Below are 26,069 nucleotides of genomic sequence, written 5' to 3' on the forward strand. Positions count from 1 at the left end.
GAGCAAGCCCTTTATTTATTTATTTTTTTCGTTTATAGCCTGCATTTTTTTTCAATATATGAAATTTATTGTCAAATTAGTTTCCATACAACACCCAGTGCTCATCCCAAAAGATGCCTTCTACAATACCCATCACCCACCCTCCCCTCCCTCCCACCCCCCATCAACCCTCAGGTTGTTCTCAGTTTTTAAGAGTCTCTTATGGCAAGCCCTTTATTTAAAGGAATCTCAACATCATTGGTTCCAAGGAGATTTCTTGGAAATGTTCAATGGAGTACAAATAGTTTAACCCCTGATTGAGTTTACTTTTGGACATAAATTTATAATCATAGAGGTTGACAAACTGATTACATATCAAACAGCCAATTAAAACAACACAGATTGCAACATGGTGACATAAGATTTACCAGCTAAGCAGTTTTTCAGTTTTTGTAAATCAGAGGTTTTCAAACTTGAATGTGAATGGGAATCACGGAGGCATCTTGTTAAAAATGCAGATTCTGATTTAGTAGGCTTGGGCTGAAGTTTAAAATTCCATTTGTCTAAACAGCTCCAGGTGCTGCTGATTCTGCTGGTCCAGGGACCCATTTTAAGTAGCAAGAGTGTAGATCTCTCTTCAGTTAAGATTCCTGGCCACACCTTGGAGATAATAGCCCCCTCCTTAAAACTGAACATTGGCATGTCCAAGTTTGAATAAAAGAAGAGTTTCTGGGTGTTATTAATTACTTCTGGGATCCTCTTACTTTTCTTCTTACTGCCATCAAAATTCAGGTCTTAGAGAACTACAACTCCTTCTTTTTCTTCAGCTCAAGCATGGACAAAACATAAATAAATCTTTAAGTATAGGCGAGATCACCTGCAATTTCCAAAATCATGCTTGCAGGAAGGATGAAGGAAGGAAGGAAGGAAGAGAAGCAGTCAAAACAGAGAGAGACAGAGGGAGAGTGGGAAATAAGACAAAAACCAAAAGCAAAAGACTTCTGAAGTCCTTTATAAGAATCCTTCAGTGTCTGTCCATTGTTTTCAGGCTAAAAATTCAGACTCCACAGAAGGGCTTATCAGGGCCTGGTGAGGTCCCTGTCCACCTCTCCCAGATCATCTCCTGCCATTCCCCTCCATGTTCAGCCATTAGGAAGTCTATTTTTCCTTGCCTTTACAGTTTATTCTCTTCCTGATCTGGAACCTCATCCCCCTCCTTGTATCACCTGGCTGAGGCATTGTCTCTTCTGGAAAGACTTCTCTAACCATGTTTGCCACCCTCATTTCCTCCCCTCTCTGTCTTCAGCTGCACTCAGTGCTTACCTCTATCACAATACTTCACTATATACATACATATATATATATATACACACACACACATATATATATATACTTTTAAATTTTTTAAATATATTTTTGAGAGAGACAGACACAGCATGAGCAGGGGAGGAGCAGATGGAAAGCGACACACAGAATCTGAAGCAGGCTCCAGGCTCTGAGCTGTCAGCACAGAGCCCAACACGGGGCTCAAACCCACAAACTGCAAGATCATGACCTCAGCCGAAGTCAGACACTTAACTGACTGAGCCACCCAGGTGTCCCGTACTTCACAATATATTTTAATTGTATTGGACTGTGAGCTCTTTGAGAGGTGGAAGGATGTCTTTCGTCCATAGAACAATGTCTAGAACAAACTCAAACAATTCAATGTTTGTTGAAAGAATGAGCAAGTGCAAAAGAACTGTAACATTGTGTGACGTTTGAGGAAGACATTGCTTAGTTCCTAAAACACCATGAAGCTGCCCTCAGTATGACTTTTCTAAAGGTCAAACACATTGACACCAATTTCGATGTTCCAGCAACTGCAACTGAACTCCCTTATTCTGATAAGCTGTATTACCCCAGCTTCCTCATTTTATAGCATCTTCTCTGGAAGACCAAATGCAAAGAAATACACAAGATGATAACAGTAATTTTTAAAATGGAATTTAGTGGAAGGCTAGAATCTCTTTGAATATTAGTATGCTAGTTGCATTCTTCTTATTGCCAGTGTGGCCCTAAAATAAGTCTTTAGAATTGCAGAGCCTCCAAATTGGAGGTCTCAGGACATCTAGCTGTTACTGGCAACCTCCAAATTGGTATATTTATAATGTATCTGTAGATTTTTACATAGATCCTGCCTGCTTTGTGCAAGGTACAATGCCAGGGCCTGTGGGGATTATCAAACTCCTAATGCCCCCAAAATCTTTGCCCTTTAGTGGTCTGTGCTATTTTATTTCATGGCCTCAGCACCTACCTATCCCCTGGTCAACCTCTAGCCTCCATCTCTCCTGTCAGCTCTAGACAGATGTTTCTACCAGCCATCGGGGCTCTCACACCTGAATGTCATGCACACATCTTACATGTACAATGTCATCATCCCTCCTCCCAAACCAGTTCTTTTACTCACTACTCTGGTTAATGGAACCCTCATTTCCTCATCTACCCAGACTATTGATTTCTAAGTCATTCTTAACTGCTTCCTTTCCCACATCATCTCCCATCAATCAATTCTCAAGTCTTCCTGTTCAATCTCTCAAGTCTTCCTTGAACCCATTCTTTTTTTTTTTTTAGTCTTCCTTGAACCCATTCTGTTCCCTCTTTTTCAACTATCAAGACCTTATCACTTCTCATCTAGGTTATTGAAATAACCTTTCTGCTGATTTCTTTGTCTCCAATCCCTCCCCAGGATAACCCTTCCTGCAGACTACTGCTAGAGCATCTTTCTAAAACCCAAACCTAATATTGCCCTTCCATTACTTAGTCCTTCAACAAATCCCTTTTATCTGTAAAATAAAGTCCAAAGCCCACATCGAGAGCAACAAAGCTCTATGTGACCTACCTTTTACCCCATTTCTCTTCTGACGCTCTCCCTACATACTTTAAGATCCCTCCAAACTCCTTACAGTTTCCTCAGTACACAATGTTGGCTCCTCCTGTAGGGACTTTCCAGATGCTCTACAGTTTCAGCCCAGGAAACTCCTGTTATCTTTAGATCAACTCAAATATCATCTCCTTTGTGAAGACTTCACCTCAAAGCACTTGGTACATGCTTCTATTATAGCACTTCTCATGTTATATTATAATTATTTTTTATATGCCTCCTCCCCTCTAGTTCCTCTAGGAACTGAGCTCCTAGAATATAGTGGCCATGTCTCACACTGTTTTGTATCTTGGTCTTTGATACAGTACTTAGTGCATTTCAAGCTTACCATGGGGACGCCTGGGTGGCTCAGTAGGTTAAGCATCCAACTCTTGATTTTGGCTCAGGTCATGATCACATAGTTGGTGGGGTTGAGCAGTGTGTCAGGCTCTGCACTGAGGGCATGGAGCCTGCTTGGGATTCTCTCTCTCTTTCTCTCTCTCTGTCCCTCCCCCACTCACACACTCTCTCTCAAAATAAATAAATATTTTTTTAAAAAACCTACCATAAATGTTCAATGAATGACTAACTGAATAATTGAATGAATAAATGATTGACTGTGATAGGAGTCAGAATAAGAGCAGTAAGAAAGGTGAAAATAGGGCCTCCTGGGTGGCTCAGTCAGTTAAGTGTCAGACTTTGGCTCAAGTCATGATCTCATGGTTCTTGACTTCAAACCCTTCGTCAGGCTCTGTGCCAACAGCTCAGAGCCTGAAGCCTACTTTGGATTCTGTGTCTCCCTCTCTCTCTCTGCCCTCCCCTGCTCACACTCTGTTTCTCTCTCTCTCTTTCAAAAAATAAATAAACATTAAAAAAAAAGAGAGAGGTGCAAATAAAGGTGCAACACTCTGCCATAGTGTTCAGAGGACTGAGTCATATTTATTTGGGAGACCAAAATAAGACTATATAATTGATTGCAATCTTTCAATTTAATCCTATATATTTGTTTATGCCTTAATGCAAGATTCACCCATGGCCCACTCCTCCAAATTTCACCCCAAAACAACACTAATTTTTAAGAGAGAGAGAGAGAAAGAGAGAGAGCATAAGTAGGAGAGGAGCAAAGGGAGAGAGAGAGAATCTTAAGCAGGCACCATGCTCAGAGCAGAGCCTGACTCGGGGCTTGAGCCCACAATCAAGACCTGAGCCAAAACTAGGAGTTGGATGCTTGACTGACTGAGCCAACCATGTACCCCACAAAATGACACTAATTTTAGCTTCTGTCTCTGGTGTAATAGACCTTTAGTTCATATAAAATATATGATATTTCACATAAGAATCTGGATTCATAATAATTTTCCTATTTGTAAATAGAGATCCCTTCTTTTTTTCTAAAAAGGATTTAAGCGACAACCTCCTAATGGCTTATGTGTTCCTACTGTAGCTTCTTGTATAGAAGGTACCTAAATGTTTGCCGAATGAAGATGTAAAGGATTGCTCAGGCCCCACTGATACTTTTGACTTGCTAGGCAAACTCTCATACCTTTAGAGAACTAGCTGTGGTACTTAGCTGAAGCAGCCGTCCCTATCCTGCGTGTCCGACTGCATTTCTGTCCATTTCAATTCACTGGGGTTATATCTTTTTTCACACAGATCTTTTGAACTTAGAACACTGAAGACCTGTGTATCGTCATGGCTCATAGCTCTGTAGTGCTGATCTGCCCCAGTGTGGTTAATGTTTAGCCCCTAAACCATTGCTTGAATGTCCTTAAGTCTAAAAGAATAACAAACACATGCTAATGGATATCTTGCGTTTATTTACTGACAGGTGCTTTGTGAACAGCACCTCAGTTATCCTTTTAGCATCCCTCTCAGACACATGTCATCTTCCTTTCCAAAAAGTGAAAAGGACACACAGAGCAGGAGAACCCAACACAAGGGCAATTCCTGAGGCACCTGATCAAGAAGCAAAGTCTAGGGGTGCCTGGGTGGCTCAGTCGGTTAAGCAGCCAACTTTGGCTCAGGTCATGATCTCCTGGTTCATGCATTCAAGCCCCACATCAGGCTCTGTGCTGACAGCTCAGAGCATGGAGCCTGTTTCACATTCTGTCTCCCTCTCTCTGCCCCTCCCCCACTCATGTGCATGCTCACTCTCTCTCTCTCTCTCAAAAATAAATAAACATTAAAAAAAATAATGTTAACGAAAGAAGCAAAGTCTACTAACCTCCAGAACTTTCCTATGGGTCTGTTGTATATTGGGATCCTACACAGAATTGGAACACAAATTTCTGGATTCCCAGACCTGTGCTTGACTCACCAGGTAGTAATGAATGTTTTCTGCAGGCTGAATTGTTCCTTCAGAGCAGAATTATCTACTATTTATTGTCTTTTCCTTCTATCATGGGCAATTATCAGTTGCTGCCCCTTCTCTTTTCCTAATAGGTCTCCAAATTTCTGTGCCCTGTGGGAAGGGCCCAACTTTCTTTCTTTTAGGGATGAGTTCTACCGGCTATAAGCTCATCTGTGTATCCTATCACACGGAGCCCAGTCGCAGCTTTAGGGATGGCCTGTGATTTAAAATGGTATAATCAGAGTGGGCTTCGGGAGTTTGCAGGGAATGTTGGGACTTGGACTCTTTTCAGCCTGGTAAATGGTATGTCTTATTTCTGCTGCAGTCATAGTGAAAAGCTTAATGCTGGCAGGAGAGAGGAGCGGGTGCATCATGTGATGACAAGAGAATGAATCCACCCAGAGGAAGCAGAGCCAAGAAATGGATCCCTGTTGTTGGAGTCCTGGATCAAATCATGTGAGCCAATAAATTCTCTTTATTGCTTAAGCCTGTTTGAAGTTGTCTTATTTCACCTGGAACATTAAACTTTCTCATTGATATACCCTAGTTACATTATAAACTATGTGACAGGAGAGACCCTATCTATCTTGATCATTGTACCCCCTGGCATATAGTAGGTGTTCAATAAGTACAGCTGGGAGGAACACCTTCTATAAACTCCCTTTACTCATTTGACTACGAAGGAACCCGGCGTTCAACAGGAAAGTAGTGACATGGAAATAGAAGCCAGGGTCTCACCTCAACACAAAGCTATTTCTAGCTACCAGGAAATCTCCCAGAAAATATGCTGGGATCTGTGTAGAGCCCCCAACAGAGCAGTCTCCCCACTTCTCCGTGAGTTTTGAACTGAATTAGAGGACTGTTGTAAGCTAGGTGAGGACCAAAAATAACCTTTATTACCAATAAAGCTGATATTAGAGAATGTGGCTTATATTGTGAAACAAATGAGCTTCCCAATACTCATCCTCAGAACTAGACAGATTTGGCCACTCAGTGATAGCTGGGCCAGAACGGTCTCCCCTTTGCACCCTGGGGGAGCAGCGCTGACCCGCAGTAAAAAAGAAAGAGAAGAGAGTATAAGACACAGTTTCTCCTTGCAAACTCACCAGTCATATGAAACCACTCCTCCTTCCCAGGGAAGAATGAGGGGGTGGAGAGGAGCCAGGAGTGTTATGCTAATTGGGCTCCTCACACAAGGATGAAAACAGCAAGAGTAGGAAGTCTCCCTAACACATGTCAACTATGATTTGGTCAGGTCAGTGGATTCTGCCTTGTTTTTAATCAAAACGGGTTATTTTTCAAAGTAGCAGAATTAGCTACTCCATGGAATAACTCTCACCACAGTAATACCAAGCTCTAGCAGGGGTTAGAAATCTTCATTTTAAATCATGCAAAATTCATAGGAAGAAATAAGAATTCATGTTAAAATGACACAACCAGGGGCACTAGGTGGCAACAACCCTTGTGTGCACTCCCCATGCCCATCAAAGGCATTTCAAGAGCACTGAAACCTCACACACTTCCCACACCGACTGTCAGTTTCTTTCTCGCTGATCTCAGAGCCACATGGTGCCTATTAGTCACCAGGAGAGCAGAGCCAACATTTAACTCTTTGGTGACACAAGGGAAACAGTCCTTCAAAGTGGATTCCAGGAAATCTAGGGAAATACTAGACAGGAAGTCTGTTACCACCTTCCAAATTTCCCCAATGTCAAGGGTGGGGCTGGGAGCATTTTTCAAAACAAATGGTCAGTCTTGCAAATGTGACTGTGTGCCTCATGCTTTTGGTTTCACTCACCAGGGCATTTTTCCTGCTTTAGTGTTTTGGGTTTTTTTTATTTTTTTAAGGTAAACATTTACCATCAAGGCTCCAAGGGGATTTCCCCAAAACCATCGTTTGTAAATCTGAAGTTTGGTGGACAAAAGAATTACCAGATCAACTAGATATTTGGTATATAGGGTGCATTTGGTACATAAATATTTAAAATTCAACAAGTTTTACTGAAAACTGTGCTGTTGGCTGTTTAATGCCACTCTGAGCAGTGAGAACCAGGATGCCCTGAACCCAGCACGAATCTCTTCTGGCTGCTAAGACAAAGCTTTGATCTCATCCTGCACAGCTCCCTGGTGGACTTTTTGCTGGAGGTCACTAAGTAGGTTTTGCTGGCCAGTTCTGGGACAGAACCCAAGCTAACAGTGGAAACCCACAACACAGCAGATTGAGACAATATGTTCCCATCTTCTCTTCTCAAAGGCAAAGCTATTTTCTCCTCTATTACCTGCCCCTATTTTTACCATCAAAAGCTCTCCAATGCCACTTTAGCTATTGATAATTGGCAGTGAGTTTTGCAATTTAACAGCTGCCCAGAATCAATTCCAAGCAGCTGCACAGAAACCACTTCCAAGAAAGCAGATTTGGGGGTTACTCAGCTGCTTACCTGTCCTCTAATCCCTTTCTTACCCCAGACGTCATCTGCGGGAAGAGTCTGAAACTTGAAACATGTATCTAAATGCCCAGTTCCGAGTATGCAGTAGATATTTGAGAAAGTCTCTTATTGATTAATGATTGATTGGTGTGTACCCAGAGGAAGGGAATGAGCATTTCCATGAAGAACTGCTGTGTAATTCATAATGAAGGGCATTCCTGCTGACCCATAACTCCTTTCTAATTTCAGTCCAAAAAGGCCCAGGGAAAGATGTGGGTAAAAAAGTTGGCCTCAGGAAAAAGCCAGTGAAGTCTGTTTGTTTCCCAGAAGAGAATCAGTTGAGAATTGCCAACTGTGATGGGCTCACCTCTGTCTTTGTTGTTTTATCCCACTCATCAACAGTACCAATGAGGGGGCGCCTGGGAGGCTGAGCTTCCTATCTCATCCAGGCCAGCTGGAACCATAACCCAAGGCTCTGGTTAGTTTCTCACAGCTTCTGCTCACATGCAGCATGGAGGTAGCGAGTCCCATTACCATGACCTCTAAATGACACTTTCTCATACTGAAGACAGCGAGGCCTCCAATCACTTGAGAAATGGGAAGCACATATGTTTAGAGACAGTCTGTCATCTGGACAGCCTTGTAGGTGTTTTTTTTCTGTCTTTCCTCAGCCCCTGATCTGTTGGGTCTGGGGTAAGACACCCTCCAAGGGCAGCAACCTTTTAAGAAGTACTTGCTAATGCAAGAGGGAGAGCAAGGGCAAGAGCTGCTGTGGCCTAGAGCTGCTCAAGCGCCTGGAACCCTCAGCGTGCTCAGGCAGAGAGATTTCCAGGCCTGCCATCCCCTCGTGACCCTACATTGTGCTTCTTTAAATCAGCCTCTGCCGAGGAGGTATCATGGGGCCTGGTATTTACAGCAGTGACAGAGATCACACAACCATGGAGATGCCACCCCTGTTTGTACGCTGACCTAATGGTCATGGGTCATTCCCTGGGCCCGAGAGCAACCTTTGTTCTGTTTCTTTTGTGCAAAATGCTAGGATGCCTCTGCCTTGAAGAGGTTGACTCTGTTGTCAGCTGTGGGAAAAAACAGCCAGAGTTGCTATTTACACCCTGAATTGCAAGCTGGGTAAAAATAGCGCTAGCAGCTTGGTCCAGCTTCAAACCCCACTGCAGAAAGAGATTATTTTTGGAAGAGAAGATTTTCCTCCCCACCCACAGATCTGAAAATGGTCACCTCCCGGGAGGAGAAGAGGAGAGACAATCCCACGCAAAGGTGAAAAATACCCCCTTCTCCACCTGCCTGCCCAAGACAGCACACCAAGAGACAGATTAGAAATGCCTTCCCCTGTCAGCCAGGTCAGGCCTCAGCACAGACCTGCAGGTGACCTAGTTCGAAGTACAGTGGGAATTAATTAACTTTGACTACAGTAAGTAGTCTGAACCTGGATATATGCCACCATCCTGTTGACTGTTATTACTGTTAGGCTATTTGTTTACCTTTTGAAAAAGGAAGAAAAAGGAATTGACCAAAAGAGTACCTAAGACCCCCAAACAATAGCTTAGAATATCTACTGCAGGAGGGCTTGGAAATTACTCTTCAACCCCCTCGAGATGTGCTATAAAATGATGAACAAATTCCTGTAAGCCTGGTCTGGTCCACTTCTGTGTTTAGGGCTCCCTGATAACTGGAAGTTGAAACTCTTCCCTCATGAACTTGCTAGAGCTTAGGAGCTGGTGTCTGGGATCCTGGAGATCTCTTTCAGTTTCAGGAAGTGACCCATATGACAATCAGTGGAGGGGCGGCTGGGTGGCTCAGTCAGTTAAGCGTCTGACTTCAGCTCAGATCATGATCTCATACTTCATGAGTTCAAGCCCTGCGTCGGGCCTGGAGCCTGCTTCAGATTCTGTCTCCCTCCCTCTCTGCCCCTCCTTGGCTCATACTCTGTCTCTTTCTCTCTCTCAAAAATAAATAAACATTAAAAAAAATTTTTTAAAAGTCAATCAGTGGAAGGAAAGTCCACCCTATCAGTAAAAAAAGTATTTTATAGATCTAAGTGTCTAAGGTGTCTATTATTATACACATGCGGATGGTTCCTAGTACATGTGAGAAAAATACCAGATCAACATTAAATTGTTCTGTAGTCTGAAAGTGGCCAAGCCACCCAGAGCTGAGCCTAATAGGTGCTTCATAAATATTTTTAGGGGGGACAGGAAAAATCTTCCATATCCTATCTCCATCTGACCCTCTTTCTTCAGAGATCAGGAACCAGGATGAATCCTCCATCTGGAGGAAACATACCCATAGACATACCTAACCAACCAAAAGAATGGTGAGGAGATCACAGCACCTCCCAGCAACCCACACACAGACTGCCATCACCCTGACTCAGTGAGAGCACTGGAGTAGCAGCAGAGGGAGGGACAACTGGGTCTACGTGCCCAGGCACAAAGGCAGCTTGCTACAGCCTGGCCTTTCCTTAGACCACTGACAGACCTAGATTTCAGTCCTATCTTTGTCACCTTCTAGCTCTGTGACTGTCACTTTACCTCTTTGAATCTCACTTTTTCCCTCTGAGAAGACGGATAATAATAGCCACCCGATGGGGCTGGTGGGACTCAGTGTAGCAGCATAGAGAGCAGGTGTTCCGTGCCTGGTAGAGACTAAGGGATACTATGAACCCAGCATCTGGGAGCAGTTCTGTTTTTCCTGTGGCATAGCATGCGCCAGATTTTAGAATCTATCCTGTTTCCAGCTGCCAGGTGATGGTGAGTCTACCAAATGGCTGAAGCCCTAACTCCCTGAGAAATGCACTGCATTTACAGGAACTGTGGAAAACTTTCTGCCACATTATCAGGCCTTTCTGGACCATGCCCTTCATTCACTGTGGACCTTCACCTCTCTGCTTCCACCTTTCTGTAACAGCCACTTCCCCAAGCCTTATAGAGAAGCCAGAAATAGAATCTCCCTACTCTGACATCTCTGCCGATGGGGAGCTCTGGCCAGTGCAGGGCTGGGTCAGCACTGCCTTCTCGGTTGAGGGAGGCCTCAGAAGGTAGCCCTCCACGGCCCTGCTCCAAGTCACATTGTGAGGGATGAGTTACAGCTCTGTTGCGGCTTAGCTATTTCAGCTATATGTGCTCAGGGCCCTGAGACTCCCCAAGGACCTGGGAAAGATGGCTACATAGCCCTTTGATCGGGACCGCTTAGGTTTCTATTGCCAAAGTTGAGAAACCCAGATAGTGCTGACTCCGGCCCAGGAACAAAATGAGCTCAGGTCTCTCTCTCTCTCTCTCTTGCTGACCTCTCACTGAGGATTGTAGGCCAAGGTGGCCAGGCTCTCCCGTCCAGCCTAAGTCAGCCTCCTCCTGAGTCAGCTTTCTTCGCCTCCCTATTAATAGCCACTGCTTTGGCTGGCTTCACTCACAGTATGATTACAGTTTAATAATACATCTCAAATATGGAAGCAGCAAACTTCCTGGAGTTGTGTTGCCGAGGGCCGGTTAATGCTCACACTTGGTCCCAGAAGGCAGAGTTGGGGGCTTGATTTCTGCAGAAGGAGCAGCTGGATACAGGTTGGGGTAACTAAGTCATTGGCCTCCAGGACAAGTCACTGCTTTGGGGTTTCTGTCTTGCTGAGCTGCCCCCAATTTAGGGTGGGAGGCAAGCATTCGGAATAACTTTCATTTTATTGGAGCCTTGGACAGGGCGGCAAAACTGCGGCTTTTATGCAATAAGAGTCGTCAGTTACCCTGGATGGAAGTTCTGGTCCAAGCTGGGGTTTGTCCTCACCCAGGTCACCTTTCCTCCAACACTATAATAATAAGGTGGCCTATTTAGAGAGGCTCTGATTGTCTGGATGGGACAAGGTGCTGAGAGCAGATTGAACGCCAGCAAAAAAATTGTTTTCATTCCACTCTCCTCTCCCTCCTCCTCTGTCTCTCCCCGGGAAAAGCAGACACACTGAACAACCTTTAGTGATAGATTCATACTATTAAGCAACGTAGTCAGGTCATCCTGTAATGTGTTCCAGCATCTTTGTTCTTTGAGAACCCTAAATTGGAAGAACACACAAGTTTAGGAGTGAGACACCCTGGGTTCAAATTATGACTCAGCCTCTTGGCTAAGAGGGCTTAGTAAATGTATTCTACTTTTCTGAACCTCCAACTTCTCACAAAGGGAATAATAATAATAATCTCTCCTGAAATGGTTTTAATGCAAATGAACTGAGACAACTGTGGAAAATATGCCTAGTATAGTACCTAGAATACAGAAGGTGATTAATAAACTCTTAATTTTCTTTCCAGAAGATAAAAGGCAGGAAGCATGAGGGCACACCAAGACTGTCCAAGCCTCTCACACTAGTGGAATAAAAAGACCAGCATCTCTAAATGTGCGGACTCATGACGTAAACATCTCTGATAATGAAGGCTCACAAGAACAACTAGAACTTTGTTTCCCTTCTCTAGATTCATACCACTCAGAAGTCCCAAATTGAGGCCTAGTCTGGCCCACAGTGCCTCTTGCTGAGGTCACAGTGAGGAGTCTCCTGGGTCCATTTATCTTCCCTAGTAACATTTGTCACAGTTCATAAACAAAGGATGGCATCAGGAAGAATGGGTAGGCGATGGGTAGGGAAGGGCATCTGTCTGTTCCACTACCATGTGCTTATCTATATTTCAGGGTCTCCCTTAAAAGAACCATGTCAACCAAACCTCAAGAGTGAACTCTGCTATCAGCAAGGCCGAAGGAGAAACAAAATATCATGCATGCCCTGTTTTCCAACCTGCTGAGAAATAAACTTCACCCCTCCCCGCAAAAAACACTTGCTTACTAGATGGCAAATAATGGTCTCTTTAACCTAGCACCAGCTGGCTTCCTTCAACCAACTACTTCAAGTCTGTGGGGGTGGGGAGGCTGGCGGACTTTGTTCCTGCTACAGCTTGCTTCCTTCTTTCTTGCCAACAACCAGCATATATCTGATGGGAAACAGCCAGAGCTCCTGGCAGTGCAAGGTGGGGCAAGCCCTAGCATGACCTGCCCCCATGATCTGCCCCCAAGTGGGCACTGACAGGGGACAGGTGTAGGGGAGGAGAGAGCTGGGGCTAAATTGACTAAGGCTCATTTCCATAAAAGCAGCCCAGAATTCCCTTCACTTCAGTAGGCAGACGAGCAGGGCTTCCCCTGATATCTCTTGGATAATGATCCTTAATTCCTCTTTGAATCTATCCTTGGTATTAATTCTAACCTGATTTTATCTATAGGTACATGTTGAGGGGATGAGTAAACCATAATTTATTCACATGCCACAGAGACCACTCGATTTAAGGATCAGACGCCCAGACACCATTCACTCCTTCAGGTGCTTAACAAATAGTTCTTGAACATTTATCTCACCGTTCTAGAACAGGAGCACCATTCTAGGTGCTGTTCTATACACGTTGGCAAATAAAACAAAGATGGTCTCTGCCCTACGGGGCGAGACAGACAATGTCCATGAAAATTACTAACTATGTAATTATAAATTGTGAGAAATGCTATTGAGAGAAGTATCAGGTACAGTAATAGAGAATTATGGGGGGGGGTCTCATTTAGATGAGGGAAGGCATCTCTAGGAGGTGACATTTAAGGACTTGGGATTTGAGTGGCAGTTGCCCACGAAGATCTTCCCTCACTGCTCAGCTAAGTTTCCTTGTCTTTTAATGAAAGGCTCTAAGAAGAATGAAAGTGTACCACAGCCAGGGATGCAGTGAAGAACATTCTGGGAGAAGGTCAGGGGCTACAAAACAGTTCTTCTAAATCTCCTGCTGTGGATGCATTTGCTTCTCTTCCCTTTCTCCCCCACCCCCACACCCATCTGTCTTCTGTCCAGAACCTTTCTGGTACATTTTTTTCTTCCCTACAACCTCTTCCTTGTTCCTGTCCCCCAGCATGTTCTCATCACTATGAGCATACTGCCCTCCCTGATGCAGCTCACAGAAGCCCTTCTTTGTTTTTGAAAACAGTTTTCTCCTTGGTCCCTATAGTCCTGCCCTTGAATCCCCAGATGCCAAATAGCTCTGACCTACAGGAGCTAAAACTCACCATTCTTGCTGGGCCAGCAGGCTAATTAAGAAGTCTTCTTTCTATAACTCTTTATCTCAGGATTGTTTTTCCTAAATTAGCATTAGCTAGTTCTGTATCAACACCATCTACTCCCCACTTTAAGGAGTTGGCTCTCTAGACTGTTGTGGAACCAGCCTAGATATCAGAGCCAGAAGACCTGGGTTTGAATCCCAGCTCCCCCTTTTACCAGCTTTGTGACCTTAGACAAGTAAGGATTCTTCTCTGGGCCTCAGGTTCCACATATGCAAGGTGAGAAGGAGGATAACACCTACTCTGCAGAGTTGTTATAAGAATTAGTCAAGAGGTATGCCAGATGAATGGAATGTTACAGTAGATGCACTACAAATAGGGGTCTTTGTTATTATATCAGCTATAAAATAACCGTGTAGAATCTTGGCAGTGCCTCTTTCAGGAAAGGAACTGATTGCCCTGTTAAGAATGGTGTCCAGATCTCCATTTCACCAACCACTTGGCCACCGTGGCTTTTTAATCTGTGTATCGCTAAAAACCAGGTGAAAGGATACTTCAGGACATGGTGAAGGGCTTGGATCCCAGAATCTCAGATTGGAAGAAATCCTGAGAAAATTCTAGTCCAAGTTCTTTCTATCAGGCAGGACTGAATTTAACTCTCAGACAGATGGAAATCTTTTCCAATACATAGTTGAGCAACTGTCACCCTGCTGCCCCAGTAGTATTGTTCCTGTGATCACACACGTTGCTGGAATTACCTCAACCAGTCATTTAATCATTGATTTAAACAATATTTATGGAGCACCTACTATGTGCTGAGTACTATTCAAGGCACATAGATATGGAGGCAAGAAGACAAAGTCTTGCCCCTCATGAGACCACCTATATGTAGAGATTGAAAAAGAAAGAAAAATAGCAAGAAGAGGGATGGAGGGAGAGAGGGAAGGAGGAAGGAAAGAGAAAAAAAGGGATGGAGGGAGGAAGAGGAAGGAAGGAAGGAAGGAAGGAAGGAAGGAAGGAAGGAAGGATAGACAGAGAAATGATATAAAGAAAATAAAACAAGGTAAGAGAATAGAGTGATGAGGGGCAGGGGTAATGAGGTAGTGTTGCCAGAGGAGGCCTCTCTGAGACGACATCTGACTAGAGACCTGATGCACAAGGAGCCAGACATGGTAAGATATAGAGAAGAGCATCCTAAGCAGTGGAGACCTCAGTGTAAAGTCCCTAAGCAGAAACAAGCTGGATGCATTCAAGGTACAGAAAGAATTTACACATGGTTGTGGGTAGTGAAGCTGCAGGTGCCAGAGTATGTAGGGCCTTGAAGGTTGAATTTTATTCTAATTGCAGCATTTAAGCAGAGGACCGGCAAGATCTGATTTATGCTATGAAGGTTTCCTGTGGCTATTCTTGGAAATGTGCTATAAGGGGCATGAGTGAAAGTAAGGAGACCAGTTACGGAAGTTGTTGCAGGAGTCCAGGAAAGGTAGATGAATGCTTGAACCAGGTTGTAGCGTTGGAGATGGTGCAATCTGGCCAGATTTGAGATATATTTTAGGGGTAGAGCTAAAAAGACTTCCCTATGGGTTAGATATGGGGGTGGGGACTGATAGAGGGGAATCAAAGATGTCTTGATTTTGAACCTAGTAAGCTGGGAAGATAGTAGTGCTATATAATGAGATGGGATTGTCTGGGAAAAATTACTTATTTCATATCTTTCTTTTCCTCTAGACTGAAAGTTCTAGGCGGGCAGCGTCCCTAACTCTCATGTTCCCTGCTGTATGCTCAGTGTCTGGCACAATGCCTGGCGTGCAAAGTAATAAAAGCAGCTACCAGTAGTAGAGTGTTAGTACATGCACAGTGCTGTGCTCCATACTTTATAGTCATTGTCTCATTGAATCCTCACAGGAGAACTGTGAGGAGATACTTGTTCGAATCCTTATTTTACAAACAAGGAACTGGGTTCAGAGAACTGACATAACAGCCTCAAGGCATCACTGTTACTAAGTAGTAATGCTTAACAGTGATGTGTCTGGCTCCAAATTCTTCTCTCTCTCTCTCTCTCTCTCTCTCTCTTTTTTAAAGATTCCAGGCCCAGTGTGGAGCCCAGCACGGGACTCAAATTCACAACCCTGAGATCAAGACCTGAGCTGAGATCAAAAGTCGATGTTTAACCAACTGAGCCACCCAGGTGCCCCCTGGCTCCAAATTCTATGCATACCACATGGTGTGTGGGTGGATATAGATGGATGGGTGGGTGGATGGAGGGTTCGTGGGTGGATAGATGGATCAATGGATGTATGGATTGGAGGCAATATACTTACTGAAAATCATTTATAATAAAGTGACTAGAGGAAAAACATATAGTAAGTTCTAGAAAGCTTTAAGATATACACACGCACATACACACACACATATATATATACATATTTGTATATATATGTATACATATATACATATATATACACATATACATATATACATATATACACATATATACACATATATACAAATATATATATATATATATATATATATATATTTGAAGAAATTACCTTTTCAGGGAGTATTTTCTAGTACTTTTTTCAATGATCTGGGATTACTTTCAAAGCATTAGGATCACATGAAATATTTTTGATGTTTGAAAAATATCTTTGGGACAACTTGATCAGAATAAAGGCAGAAAATATTGCTGTGAGTCAGGCAGCCCAGAACCTAGAGCTACTCAGCAGTATCACTTTCATGGCTAAACTAGAACAGCAAATCTTAGTTGGGGCCTACGAGGGTACAATCAGTTCCACAGTGTTTCTAGTAGGTGTTCTATTAGACTACAGCTTTCTCAAGGAGAGTATCCTACACCTAGCTCATGTTGGTACAGTGACTCAGGTCAGGAACCTGGGACCCAGCTTAGATCCCTCACTTTCTATCACTAAAATAATGAAAATACAAAATTTGTTGAGCAGTTACTGTGCCAGATGCTGTTCTAGGCACATAGATCTCATTTGATCTTTACCACAACCCTATGCTGCAAATCCTATTATTATCCTCATTTTACAGATGAGGAGGCTGAGGCAGATGGCTTAAGTAACTTGGCCAAGTCACACTGCTAGGAAGTGTATGGGATCAATGCAATCTGAAACCACATAGCCTGTGTAGGTAGCCCTTATGCCACCTCACTGAACAATCAAGTCCTGTGGATTCTGCCTTATTAATCATACTCTCATTCAGCTCTTCCTCTCTGTCTCCATGGTTACCACCCTCGGTTAGACATTGCATCTTTTCTCATCTGCAATATTACCATATCCTCCTAAAGTATCTCCCTCTCTGCCTTTCTCTACTCCTTCCTTCCATAACTGACCAAGTTGGAATTTGATGCCCATCTGGTCATGTCATGTGTCTGTTCAAAATCTTTAAATGGCTTCTTGCTGCCCATGAGTTAAAACACAACTCCTTGGGGCACATGGGTGGCTCAGTTGGTTAAGCCTCAGCCTTTGGCTCAGGTCATGATATGGTGGCTCATGAGTTTGAGCCCCATATCAGGCTCTGTGCTGACAGCTCAGAGCCTGGAGCCTGCTTCAGATTCTGTGTCTCCCTCTCTCTCTGACCCTCCCCCACTCGTGCTGTCTTTCTCTCTCTCTCACACACACACACAAATAAACATTAAAAAATATAAACAAACAAACAGAAACGAAACAAAACAAAAAACCCAAACTCTTTAAAAGGCATTTCAAGACGTGGCTCCACCCACCTTATGCAGCCTCTTCCTCCTCTCCTGCTGTTTACCTTGAACCCTGTTACAGGCATCACCAAACGTGTGCTCTCTCAAATGTGAATACTGGGGTTGGGTTGCCCTCTCTGCCCACAATGCTTCCTTCTTATCTCATCGGTGCAACACCATACCTTCCCTTACATATGTGCATGTCTGTGCACATACCGTGTCTATCGGTGATCCCTCTATATTCTTTGAGACTCAGCTCCTAAGATGCCTCCTCTATGAAGCATTTTCTCACTCTCATAACCAAATTTAGAAACCTCTTCCTCTTCTTTGGCATTGCCCCTTCATAACTCTGATGAAACATACCATTTTTTCATTGCAATTTTCTCTTTACAAACTGTCTCTCTTTATGATTGTAAGGTCCACGAGGGCAGGAACCATAGTTACCTTGTTACTGCTGTATCTCCAGCATCTGTACATGTTAAAAAGTCATTGTTAAGTGAATAAATGAGTGACTTGTTGAAACGAATTGATTTTCGAAGTAGAAGTAGATTTCAAAACCTGGGAAACGTTTTTTCTCACACTTTCCCATTGTTAGATTTATCTACCTGGGGATTTTTACTGCAGCGGGGCTCAGACTGTAGTTATAGAGTGGTTAAGAATGGAGACTTTGGAGTCACATTATCTAGGTTTAAAACTTGGGTCTACCATCTGCTAGCTGTGGGGCATGTAGGAAGTCACCATCTCACTAAGCCCAAGGGTTTTGGGGGGGGGGGGTTGTTTTGTTTTTGTTTGTTTTTACTTTAAAACTGAATTAATAATAGGGCCTACATTATAGGGTTAATGTGAAGGCTAATGAAAAAAGAACATATGGAGCATTTGATGACTGGCACAGAGCTAGTGCTCAATACATAAGAGCTATTATTAGTAACTATTTTCCTGACAGCTTCACTTGACCCCATTATGTCACCATCACTCATGGAACCAAATGTCTAGAGTCTGGTTCTCAAACATAGACACTCAATTTTAGCAGGTTTTGCATTTACCATAGTGCTGGGTCACCTTGGACACAGGACCTTGGGGAATATGGATCCAGATGGTAGTGGAAACTGGGAGTGGCTTTCTGCTTCTAAGTCATGATTTATTGCCTAGAAACCAAAAGTAAGCATTGCCAACCAATCAGCAGATTACCTGAATTCTTCAAAACTCCCACCCTTTTACCCCTTTGCTCTCCCTTGCATTTGGAAAAAGGTGATTGGTGTAGGCAGCCTGGATACAAACAGCAAAAGAAGGAAGGAGGAAAAGAAGTGGGATATAGAGACTTTCAGGGTAGACTACAGGCTGTTTTGTTCCTCCTGTTGGCCACACAGGGGTGTACAAGAAGCAACCTGGATAAACAGATCCCCCCAGTGTGTATCCCACACATGGTTGGAAGAAATGCCTTCCTTTCAATTCTCATGCAGAAAGAAGGGGTTGTAGTCTCTGTTTCAGACCTGAGTTTCCTAGATGCTGATTCTAGCAGCCTCTTTAAAATTTTTTTTTAACGTTTATTTATTTTTGAGACAGAGAGAGACAGAGCATGAACGGGGGAGGTTCAGAGAGAGAGGGAGACACAGAATGTGAAACAGGCTCCAGGCTCTGAGCTGTCAGCACAGAGCCCGACGCGGGGCTCCAACTCACGGACCTCGAAATCATGACCTGAGCTGAAGTTGGCCGCTTAACTGACTGAGCCACCCAGGCGCCCCTAGCAGCCTCTTTCAGATGTCATAAGAGTATCACGGGGATCTTGAACTAAATGGCCAAGATTATAAATTGTATTCATTGTGTGCCAATGAAGTGAATGAGGAGCAACAAGGAAAAGAACAAGATAATTCCTCAAAAGGTTTCAAAGGCTTCATGGCAAATCACTTTCTAAAAAGAAAGAAAGAAAGAAAGAAAGAAAGAAAGAAAGAAAGAAAGAAAGAAAGAAAGAAAGAAAGAAAGAAAGAGAAAGAAAGAACATAATTTGGGGTTAAGGGTGAAGTTTTCTTTTGAATGTGCAATCTTTTATAATTATTTTACATGTAGCTATTTTAGCAATACTGTCATCGCAGCCATCCTTCTGCAAAGCTTACCTTTCTGGTTTAAAGGATACTAGGTTAGAAAACAAGAATTAATAGAAAGGGCTTGGTTTTATAATCTATGCCCAGAGAGAGAGAGAGTGGGTTTTTCTAAATGGATTAATCAGAAAGCAATCATTTTGGAGAGCTTATGAGCTCCTATACCTGGTCCCTCTTCCCAGTACCTGCTTTCTCACATCTTCATTTTTTCATTCTTTATGTATGTTTTCTTATGAAGCAAAAGATATGTTTGTTCTTATAATGCAAAGTCACTTTTAAATTCTTCCCCACTCTTTACCTTGTTTGGTCAGAAAAGAATTTTTGTACATTTATCCCATGGGAGGAATGTGGCAGCAGAAATCAGGAAAAAAAAAAAGAGAGAGAATCTATGTCTCTCAGAATGACTAAACTGAAATATAAACAAACAAACAGACAATTCCAAATGCTGAGAAGCATGTGGAGAAACTGGAACTGTCATGGACTGCTGGTAGAAATGCAAAATGGCACAAACATTTTGGAAAAAGTTTGTTAGTTCCTTCTAAATACAAACAACCACTTGCCATATAACTCAACAATTTGACTTTGAGGGTTTTCCCCAAGAATGGTAAAAATATATACATAATATGCACAAAAACCTATCCACAAGTGTTTATAGCAGCTTTTTCCATAATAGCCAGAAACTGGCAACAACACAAGTGCCCATTATGGATAAATATACTGCAGTATATCCATACAAGGGAATACTATTCAGCAATAAGAAGGAATGACCTACTGGGGTTCCTGGGTGGCTCAGTCAGTTACGTGTCCAACTTCGGCTCAGGGCATGATCTCATGGGTCGTGAGTTCGAGCCCTGCATGGGGCTCTGCGCTGACAAGCTCAGAGCCTGGAGCCTGCTTCGGATTCTTTGTCTCCCTCTCTCTTTGCCCCTCCCCCACTCATACTCTGTCTCTCTCTCAAAAATAAACAAACATTAAAAAATTTTTTTTAAAAATAAGGAATGACCTACTCATGCATGCAATAACAGATGAATCTCTAAAGCATTATGTTAAAGTATTATGACAGATTCAATAGGCTACATACTATAAGGTGTTCTGAACAGGCAAAACTACAGGAACAGAAAATAGATCAATGGTTGTCGGGGGCTAGAGATAGGAGGGGGGTCACTATAAAAGGGACATGAAGGAACTTTTAGAGGTGATTTAAATATTCTATATCTTAATTGTAATGGTTAGTTACACGACTGTACCCATTTGTTAAAACTCAGGTACACCTCAAGAAGGTGAATTCTGCAATCTGTAAACTATATCTGACTTGAAAAGCTATTTGTATTTCTTTGGCTTTTGAGTTTCGAAATCCTAGGCCATCAAACGTAAGAAAAAAAAGATTCCAGGGAAGAACAAAGCATTTGGGAGAAGATACCATAAATGAAAGCAAGATTTCCCCACCTCTCTCACTTGAAAAGGATTCCCTCACCCAAAGAGATTAGGGGTGAGAGAGGGGGAAAGAAAGTAGTCAGAGAGATTAGTGAGGTCTGGAGGTAAAAAGGTTAAACCTAAAGAGACCCCATGGAAAGAATTAGAGTTCATGTTCATTGACTGCCCAACCTATGACTGAATTAGCTCACATGTGGCCTCACCAGGCCATAGTGCTGAGGACTTTCCTTGGGCAGCAGATAGCACATCACTCTTTGACCAACCAGCTGAAATGATCCATGTTTGTGCCTGAAACGTTGCTCAGCTCTTTGTCCAACATACCCCATGTGGAGAAACCCTTTTCCTTGCTATTACATGAGTGACTGCCAGCCCCCATGCTCCCCACCCCTTGTACTTTGGTTTGACTGAATGAAACCATTTGAGAACCTTCACTCCCACCATGAGATGTGAAACACATGCCTGCTTTAGTTACCTTTTCTATCTTCTAACGTTGTCTCATTTACCTTATTGTTTCCAATGGAATGAAGGTAAAAGCTAAAACAATCTTTCCTTTCTCCCACAACAGTCCATAAATATCACTAGTCTCCTCTTATGTCGAGGTTGAAAGGAATAATTCTTTTATTAGATGACCATCCTTACATCCACATGAATATTTGTTCATCCAACATCACTGAGCTGCTAGTTTTTAAACTGTAATGAGTCCGGGTACCTGGACTCTGGGAAGAGTCCTGGGGAAGGAGACAGACAATCTGGTAAGGACCATAGCACAGGCCTAGGTCAAGAGCTAGAGGGACCCAGTGTTAGAAAGGCAGCAAGAGGTCTCTGGGAAGCCTTTCTATAACTATACTTTCCAGTTCAAACCAGTAATTGCAATGGTAGCTCTGATCTTTTCTTCTTTGGGCAACCACCCACTCCCCTTTGTTAAATAAGTACTCCCTGAAGGGATTGAAGAAACTTCCTGAGGGCAGGGACCCTGTCTATTTATCTCTAGCACAATGTCTGGCTCAGAAATACTTGTTGAAAGAATGTGTAAGTTTTGGGGGATATTTACTATTTGCCAAATATCAAGACACTTGTAAAGAAATATAAAATAAAATATGCTTAGAAAATGCATGCAAAGATGGGGCGCCTGGGTGGCGCAGTCGGTTAAGCGTCCGACTTCAGCCAGGTCACGATCTTGCGGTGCGTGAGTTCGAGCCCCGCATCAGGCTCTGGGCTGATGGCTCAGAGCCTGGAGCCTGTTTCCGATTCTGTGTCTCCCTCTCTCTCTGCCCTTCCCCCATTCATGCTCTGTCTCTCTCTGTCCCAAAAATAAATAAACGTTGAAAAAAAAAATTAAAAAAAAAAAAAAAAGAAAATGCATGCAAAGAAAAAGAATCATTATAAAACATCTATTCTAATTCTTCTTATTTGTCTAGTGATTCACATGCATTTTTCCACTTTGAAAACCACACATCCCTGCCTTGCCTTCACCACTACGATAGCAACAATAACCAACATTTCTTCAGCTCTGGGGTGCCAGGCTCCATCTCAGCTCTTGATGTACATTATCACACTTAGTTCTTACCACAACTTTCTTTTAGAGATCAGTCAGCTGAGCCTCAAAAGGTAACCAACCTATCCAAGGTCACACAGCTAAATCTAGCCTGGAAGACTGCTTTTTAGTCCCACATGCCAGTTAGCCTCCTGCCTACGGAAAGGATCTTTACAGGCATGCTCATGTTGAGTTCTGCCTGCCTCATGGCATAGCTTATTAGGGCAAATCACCCGTAGGCTACACCTGGGTCTACCCAAGGCAAGATGAAATATGTGATGCATTGGACACAACAGGTCCAAACCAGTTATCTCTGTGGTAACTTTGGCCTTTCCTTTGCAAGATGGCTACCCACACCTCCTTGTTAAACAGAAACTCCCACAGGTCCTTCCTATAGGTAGGGCCCCAGAAGGTCAGTGGCTCTTCCTTTCCTCAATCCTCCTCCCTCAGATGGCTGGCATTCTCGCTGGTGCTATTTCTTTATAATATCATGGAGATATAAAATGAAATGAAACCTGAGTCTTGGGTATGCCCTGTCACCATGGAAACAACTTGAAACCTGGGTGCCTCCAGGAAAAGTGGGTGCTGTTCTTCCAATAGCAGCGGGAAAAAGGGACGGGGAACTGGACAAAGCCAAAACAAGCTCCTGCTGGGCTGGCAGCAGTTTCGGTAATACACATGGCATGTTCCACATTGGATTATGTCATCAGCAGCAACATTATCAACCTATATTCCTAATCTTTGACACTGTGCTGGCCTGGTACAGAACGTACCAACCAAATGAACGACAGGTCAAATTATCTTCCTTTTGTGAAGGGACATTTTAAAGTCTATTAAGGTGGCTCAAAGAATATGGTAGGAAAAAAACAAGCAGTAATAAATTTTAAGAACATACTGTGACTGAATTTTTGTTTCTCGGAATGGGAAACCAAAATTTTCCCAAGAGACTCCATTATTAAAGCCATAAATAAAATATCCCTGCTTGGTTGCTGTGCCTGCATGGCCTTGCTCTGGAGAATGAGCTCAGAATGAGAAGCAGGCAGTCCAGGGGAGGCTGGGGAGGTGAGCAAGATTTGAGACCATTCTGCTTCTTCTGCATGTTGTCTGCATATCAGACCAGGGTGCAAGAATAAAAAGCAAATTATGCTTTATTGAAGACCAATAAAGATGGTTACCATGAAAATTATCAAACAGGATTCTAAAATTCAAGGATGTTTTTTTTCTAGCTGATATCCTTCCTTTTTTCTTTCCATAAATGTACATACTCTGGAAGTAAAAGCAAGTGCATGGTGCAGGGACCAACTACTTGCCTGATCACCTAGGTGCTGTGTTCTAGTTTGTCTGCTCATAAAACTCATGACCAAGTGTCGGTGACTTAACTTCCTCTCTTCCTTTGTAGAGGTGGTGTGGAGAGATGAATATTAGATCCTAACTAGCACTATAGTGCTAGCAATACTCAGCCAAAAAAAAAAAAAAAAAAAAAGGTGACACTTGCTAAGTCCTATTTGATTGAGTCAATGTGCTGGACACATTATGGCTACTATTTGATCCTAACAATAACTTGAGTATGGTTGCTGGTATCCCTAAATTCATGGATGATGGAAAATAGTCCCTAGAATTGCAGTTACTTCCTCAGAGTGATCAATACATAAGCATGCAGTCAGGCTTCAAATCCCCATCTGTCCAACTCCAAAGCCAACCTTCTTTCTGTTTTATCCTGCTTATTTCTGAGCTTGGAATAAACCATTAGCATGATTTTAATTCAATATAAATATAATTTAACAGTTCTGTCATAGTTTTCAAATAATTTTCTAATGCCTTAAAAAATTCAGCTTTCCCAGCTATCCTGTCTCTCATTAAAATGATCCCATGGGGCACCTGGGTGGCTCAGTCGGTTAAGTGGTTAAGCGTCCAACTTCAGCTCAGGTCATGGTCTGATGGTCTGTGAGTTTGAGCCCCATGTTGGGCTCTCTGCTGTCAGCACAGAGCCTGCTTGGATCCTCTGTCCCCCTGTCTCTGCCCCTCCCCCGCTTGTGCGCTTTCTCAAAAAAATAAACATTAGGGGGAAAAAAGATCCTGTATCACCTAGAGGGGAATTAGAAGTCTCTTCATGACACGCAAACTTTTAATCTTTGGCTTGTTCCAAGCTGGCCTGGAGAGTTAGCCCTGAATGGCCCCACAGAGATGGTGTGGTATGTTAGGGTACTTTAGTCACTTCTACGTAGGCAAGTTTTTTACTTTCATCATTTCTATCAGTCTGAACAACTGAACGCAACAACTTTTTTCCTTAAAATCACAGCCCTACAACCAACAGGCCTGAAATCATATAAAATAAAGGTATAACAATTCTTCCTGAGGTTTGAACTCTTGACTTCCAATGGAAAAGACAGAATTTCTATTTCATAAAAAAAAGGGGGAAAATACAAGAGGAGAAAACAAAACTTCCATGATAGTTTGGGTGTGTGCTTGGTCTGATCTGCCAGTAAGTTTCCTATTTGGTAGTTATTCCTGTTTCCTGAATGGCAGGCTGGGGCCACAGATTGGGAGGGGGTGGGGGGCTTCGAATCAGAACAAGAATTTACAAATCCCAGCTCTTCCATGAGCATGTTATTTATGCTCTGAACCTTAGTTTATTCCTCTGTAAAATGGAGTATTTGCTTCATAGGATTGTTGCAAAATTAAGCAAATAACGTACATAAAAATAAAACACAACAGTCCTCTTCATTTCACTCCCAATTCAAATAGCAATCCGTAATCATAACAGCCATTTTATTACTGAGTCCTTACTATGTGCCAGGCACTGGGCACATAGATTATCTTTTTACTAAGTGAAACCAGTATTTGAAACCAGGTTCACTGACTCCAGAGAATGCCCTGTGCCCTGCTCTAGGTTCAGATTAAAGGATTTATGAGCAATTACTTCTGCAGGAAACAGCTGCCCATGAGGGTGGTGGTTGATGTGGCTGGATATTTGGCCAACTAGGGAGAGCCATGCATAACCCTTTGTTCTCCCACTCTGCATAATTAGTACCACTGATTTTCTGCTCCCAAGGATTAGTTCCCTGACTAAACTAGGCACATAATAGATGTCCAAAAAATGCTTGTTGAATAAATAAATGCAAATAGTAAACTGATTGCTCCTGATTTAACCATTTACCTACCTTGTGTAGGAAGCATTTAATGCCAACCTCCTCTCCATTCTCCTCTTAGGGATACTAACATATTAAACAGATTTTGAAAGCTGTTAGTTCTCCACCATCCACATTAATTCAATGTTCACCAACCAGTTATTAAGTACGTACTATTAATCAAGGGGCCAAGGATTACACATGGGATCTATTGCAGGGTATTAGAAAACAACAAAGCCCAGCTTATACTCAGCTATGGGATACACAATACCTTTCAGGCAGCAGTGACCTTTGTGGCTTTGCTTAAATTAATTTTTAATTCACATTCCCTGAACCCCTACTTATTAAGCAGTCATGACAGGCAGGCTAAGAAAGCATCCTGTGAAGAAGCCATACAAGAATTAAGAAGGCTGAAGGAAAAGAGGTGCTA

The 26,069-nt window shown here is 42.8% G+C and overlaps 1 protein-coding gene across 2 annotated transcripts in view; it reads right to left on the reverse strand.

The window, feature by feature from the left end:
- YPEL2 (yippee like 2) overlaps nt 1–26,069 on the reverse strand; it is a 104,523-nt gene that overhangs the window by 12,141 nt on the left and 66,313 nt on the right. Inside the window, exon 5 of one of the 2 annotated variants that reach the window (XM_047080948.1) lies at nt 168–806. The exons of the other annotated variant lie outside the window; for it this stretch is intronic. Within the exon in view, the coding sequence (XP_046936904.1) occupies nt 783–806 (24 nt within the window). The 3' untranslated portion in view covers nt 168–782. Of the gene's footprint in view, nt 1–167; nt 807–26,069 lie in introns of those variants that run through there. 2 annotated transcript variants of the gene reach the window in all.

The sequence above is a fragment of the Lynx rufus genome, unplaced genomic scaffold, assembly GCF_022079265.1.
Source record: "Lynx rufus isolate CCGP_SWC_20201006 ecotype Redwood Valley unplaced genomic scaffold, mLynRuf1.p SCAF_18, whole genome shotgun sequence".
Classification (NCBI taxonomy): Eukaryota; Metazoa; Chordata; class Mammalia; order Carnivora; family Felidae; genus Lynx; species Lynx rufus.